At 38.8% G+C, this 5,324-nt stretch overlaps 2 protein-coding genes across 2 annotated transcripts; one reads left to right on the plus strand and one right to left on the minus strand.

Moving 5' to 3' along the window:
• The first annotated feature begins 364 nt into the window (after positions 1 to 364).
• LOC128297052 (carbohydrate sulfotransferase 11-like) lies at positions 365 to 1,378 on the plus strand. The gene is made up of 2 exons (XM_053032609.1): positions 365 to 563; positions 642 to 1,378. The coding sequence occupies exons 1-2, from the start codon at positions 365 to 367 to the stop codon at positions 1,376 to 1,378; spliced, it is 936 nt and encodes a 311-aa protein (XP_052888569.1).
• Positions 1,379 to 2,249: 871 nt separating this feature from the next.
• On the minus strand, positions 2,250 to 3,313 carry LOC128299069 (carbohydrate sulfotransferase 9-like). The gene is made up of 2 exons (XM_053034920.1): positions 3,064 to 3,313; positions 2,250 to 2,986 (listed from the first exon to the last, which is right to left on the minus strand). The coding sequence occupies exons 1-2, from the start codon at positions 3,311 to 3,313 to the stop codon at positions 2,250 to 2,252; spliced, it is 987 nt and encodes a 328-aa protein (XP_052890880.1).
• Positions 3,314 to 5,324: the final 2,011 nt, after the last annotated feature.

Genomic DNA, 5,324 nt, shown 5'->3' on the forward strand with positions numbered 1-5,324 from the left:
ACTCTGTTTTTATGTCAATTCCAAAATGTTCGCCTGACTAAGAATGAAAAAATAAAGCCATTATTTTTGGAGAAGTTTTCTACAAAACGCTATCTTTCATCAAAGCAATACAGTTTCATAATTATTCTATTTCCCTGATGTGCTGTGTGTGTGTCATAAAGCAAACAAGGTGTTTGGCTTTTGGTTTAAATGAAACATGGAGTCCATACCCTGTATGCTACACTACATGACAGATTTCCGGTGAGTCCCAAATTCTATGTGCTGTTCAGATCGTTCAAGACATCGCACGTGCTTAAAGTGAAACATGGCGTTCGCCTCTTATGAGGCTAGCTCAATTCGCCTCAGTCATATTTCAGCTGTCGCAATGATAACATTGAACGGGTCGTTTTTAATTCGTTCGCAGCTTAAACGAGTAATAGTAGCCACAGTTGTCGTTGGTGTGTTAGTATATTTGTGTGTAGTGTTGTCTATTGATAAAAATGTAACGAAATCCATAGCAGAAATAAATCGATATCGATTGTTACATTTACGTGAAGCATGTGAGCGCACTAATAACGGTGGAAGTACGTGTTGCAGCATGCGTGACAGCATGTAACGCTGAACCAGGAGATAATGCAATTTATTGTTACTATTTTTTGTAGAATATACAATCGAACCAACCTTCTACATCCATGTGAAAAACGAGAGTTTATTATACTGCTTGGTGTTCAAGTCGGGTACCACCACCTGGTTCTATAACATTAATCGATGGGCCGGTTTTAGTGATGACAAAATACTGGATGAACAAACAGATAACTTCATGCTGGCTCGTCAAAACTATCATTGGGAAAAACCAAGCGTACTGCTAAATAGCATGAAAAACACTTACTCCTTCATTGTGGTACGCGATCCCTTCGAGCGTTTGATAAGTGCCTACGAGGAACGTTTACTTGGACAACTGCACCCGTACTTCAAGAATCTATCCCACCAAATCTACAAACGCTACCACAATGATGGCAACGAGTACGGTATTCCATCATTTCAAGATTTTGTCCGATATGTGGTGGACCAAGAGCGAAACAACCAGCCATCTGATCTTCATTGGCGACCGATAAATGATTTGTGTACGCCGTGTTTAGCTCGATACGACTCGATCATAAAGATGGAAACATTCGGGCAAGACTTAGCGTACCTGTCAAACCGGACACAGTTGCACCAAAAAATTAAATCGGTGCACATGAACCATTCGCGGCGCGATTCATTAAGTCGATTGATGGAAAAATATTTTTCACAACTGACCAAAAAACAATATGAAGATCTTTACGAAATTTATCGAATAGATTTTGAGTTGTTCCAATACTCACCAGATAAGTATCTTAAGTTTGTTAACCAAACATAATATATTTCGATGGGCGATTAAATAAACCAAAACGAGATTTTAGTTGTTAACTGAAGCTGTAATATTACGTTATATTTCTGTCGTGTCTTACATTAAATTAGAAACTTTGCATCATTATTGAAACAGTCTGTGGTATGTGTCACTGTTTCGCTCGTAAGCCAAAGCAAGTTGTTTCAATTACGCTCAGAATGCATCAATGACGAAATCGGGCGGTGTCTCCATGGTAATAAATGAAAGAACAATCAACACGATTGAAGAGTGGACACACACAACTTGAAACAATGATTGTTATTGTAGTTTAAAAAGCTTGATTGTAAGCAAAACCTTGTAATGTTAATTTTCCATTGCCTAAGAGTTCCATAATTGTTGACAGATAAGTACATCTGTACTTGATAGTGATCCTAATTAATAATCACTATTTAATTTTTTAATTTATTTGCATTGCATTGATAATTTTATTTGCATTTCTTGTCCGATTGGATTACGGGTTTACGGATTAATCCGTTTAAGTAAAGATAAAAGGTTAAAAGGGTTGCGTAAAGGTCATTGTTCATTGTCATTTTCCGAAAACAAACATATGTAGAACGAAAACAATATTTCGAAGAAATCTGATATTGGCTTAGATCATAGTAATAAGTACGTTGAGTCAGACGCTAATAGTCTATTCCTTTCGCTTTTGCTATCCGAAAGGTGAAAGCTTTTGAAACGCGAAACATTTAGTGTCGCTAGCACGGATGGGTTTATTAGACTTTTTAGTTTTTCAATCATGCTAAATTTTACCAACTTTCTTCTTAAATATGAATCCGTTGTGCGTAGTAGTTAATACACATATATTCATGTGTCACGTGTAATAAAGTAGATAATGTGTAGCTTACACTAGTGCTTTGGGTATCTGAAAATAGGTTTCCGCAGAATATCCAAACAGCTCAAAATCTAGCTCATAAATACTGTACAATTTGTCCATTTGCTGTTGCGTGATCTGTGTAAAATACTTCATGGCAAGAGTTTGAACTGGATCTTTTCTCACGTGATTTACTTGCGCTAGTTTCACTATTCCTTCCAAATTGGCTTTTTTAATCATGGTTTCTACATCCTGGTTGTATGTTTCTAATTTGATTATAAAATCATATCTAGCTAAACATGGTGTGCACAAATTGTTAATTGGGCACCAGTGAATATCTAACGTGATCGTACTGTTATTGTATTGCACATCATCAATTATGTACTGCACAAAGTCGCGAAACGAAACGGTGCCTCTGCCCATCGGATGATAACGCTTGTAGATGGCATGGGCAACACGCGAATAGTGCGCATTTTTCATACTCACCAATCTATCCTCGAACGCACTCATTAAGCGCTCGAAAGGATGCCGAACGACAATAAACGAAAAGGAATGCTCCATCGATTGCATCAATGTGAGACGGTTTTCCTTTGGATAGATTTTACGTGCCAGAAACAGATTATCGATATGCATTATCTCGTACTCCGAGTATCCTGCCCACGAGTTAAAATTGTAGAACCATGAGCTAGTGCCCGCCTTAAACACTAAGCAATATACCAAACTGTGATTCTTGCTGTGTAAGTAAAACGCCGGCTGGAGGTTAGTATCTAAAGAGACAAAGATGTCGATTAGAAATAAAAGACTGGTGTTAATATATTAACACAAGATATAAAATATTCCTTACGTCCTCCATTGTTCCATTTTTTACACGCTTTCGACAGGTGAGCTAGTCTCCATGAATTGATATCTGCAGTAGATCTTCCCTCCGATTGTTTGCGAATCAATTCGAAGTTCAGAAAACAAATGACCAATGTTATAGTTACAAAAATTCCTCCTATGCACGCCTGGACGTTAGATATGTTTAATGCTAACGGTTGACATTTTGCTCGCCTCTTTATTTTGCGGAACACGTGTACGATACGCGACGCACCCATGATACCCAAACCTGCACTAATAACCTACGATCTGGAAGTGTGGCGTCAATGCAACATTCATAAAACAGTTAATGAGACAAAAAATATGGGCACAATGCTTAATATTGTTTTCGCTGACCCAATCTTTCTTTCCCGTCGATAACGTCTGTAAGCGAGTTAAATTTACCACTGACATGTGATCAAATAACAAAGTTACAAATAGAGGTTTATTGTTCTTTCTTCTTGTTAGCAATACCATCCTTGAGGTTCTTTAGTACTTTAGTCGTCCACGTGTGCCTGGGTCAAACAAATGGGTCATTCATAAAATTGGTGAAACTTCTTTTTATTTCGTCCTACAGTCCTACGTCCTAAACAGTTGTTGTATGAAAACTTTGAGTCTGTCTTGGCAATTGTCATCATTAAGCATGTAGATTGCGATAATTTATTCAATGGTGCCTCTGAACTACTGGGAGCGAGAAGAACAACCTCAGAATGGATGGAGTTGTACTACGCATGTTGATGACGAGGAAGGTGTCGAAAATTTAAATTGTTTGTTCAAATGATAATGTTCTGATTTGCAAGAGTATTTCATACATTTGAAGGTTGTGTTTAATTTGAAGGTATTTTTTGCCCTCTCTAGCAAAGCTAACTACCTAAAATATATATTTGTTATCAATCGTTCACCGAAGACGATTTACAAAGAGTGACTTATACGTAAAGTAACTTACACGTAACAAGAACTTTTTTTTGTTGACACAACAGCCACAAGTGATCTAGGCACGCTATTTCTGGCATTCTTTGACTATATACGGATAGGTTTTTGGACCGGTCCGGACGTGTGAAGGTCCGCACCCTTACTAATACACCACCGGTCTGTCTCAACAAGAACTTAGTTCCGTATTAATGAGACGCGTAGTGATGTTTTTCACAAGGACAGAGGCATGTTGAAAATTAAAATTATACGAACGATCAATAAAACGACGGGTCATGGTTTTAAGAGAAGCGTTGTGATCGTATTGTGCGAGCGTAACATGTCTTAAGAATCGTTGATAATTCTAAAATGCTATTCTGCTGTAATTGATGATTATGGCGAAGCTTATACTACTGTGTCTCGGATAGTGTACAAATTGAATTTACGTTGGGTCGCCACAAGGCCGTTTATCTTGAGGATTTATGAATTTTTGTATTAGGGATGCAGATTCATTCATTCATATACACCCAAAACTAATCAGTTTACGCCACCCGTAAAGCCTCAGTTCCATTTTAAAGAATTGTTAAACGTTGATCTTATCCACACACAGGCGCCACAACCGCTTCGCGATCCTGGTTTGCTCCAGAAGTCCTCTAAATCGCTAATGATCGAGCGTAGTCGTCTGCCAATCCATTATCTCGGCCTTTCTGGCGGACGCATCAACTCCTTCACTCCATCTCAAATTGGACCTCTTTTGTCCATGTGGACGACCTAAACGAACTTAACGGACTAAGTCGTCTGGTGTCATTCTCATGACGTGACCAGCCCATCGGAACCTGGCGAGTCAAATCCGCCGTACGCCAGTAAGTTCGCCGGACAGCTCATAGAGTATCACTTACCAGACATACAGAGACAAATATCTTTCTGAGCATCTTCGTATTGAACGCGGCTTCGAGAGTTTCGCCAGTTTTGGACAAAGTCCGTGTCTCAGAGTCGTATGTGAGAACTGGAACCAAAAAAGTTCTATGTAGTTCCAGTTTCGATCGTCACGACAGGTGTTTTGAGTAGAGAAATTTCCTCAGACTATACAAAGACCAGTTAGTTAATCCAGCATCCTAGCATCCTTGCATCCACCGTGTATCTCAAGATCAATGTTAATATCGGTGCTGATTTTTGACACAAGATAGGAGAAGATTTCGAAGACTACGACTTCGAAAGTGCGACCACCTATATGTATGTCACCCTTGCGTAAGTTAAGATTTGTTAGCAGGCCCGCTGGTGGTGCCATAATCAACTTGGTTTTTGTCTCGTTAATCTTCAAATCGAGGTTTTCCGCTATCT

This window comes from Anopheles moucheti, chromosome 2 (genome assembly GCF_943734755.1).
Source record: "Anopheles moucheti chromosome 2, idAnoMoucSN_F20_07, whole genome shotgun sequence".
Taxonomy (NCBI): Eukaryota; Metazoa; Arthropoda; class Insecta; order Diptera; family Culicidae; genus Anopheles; species Anopheles moucheti.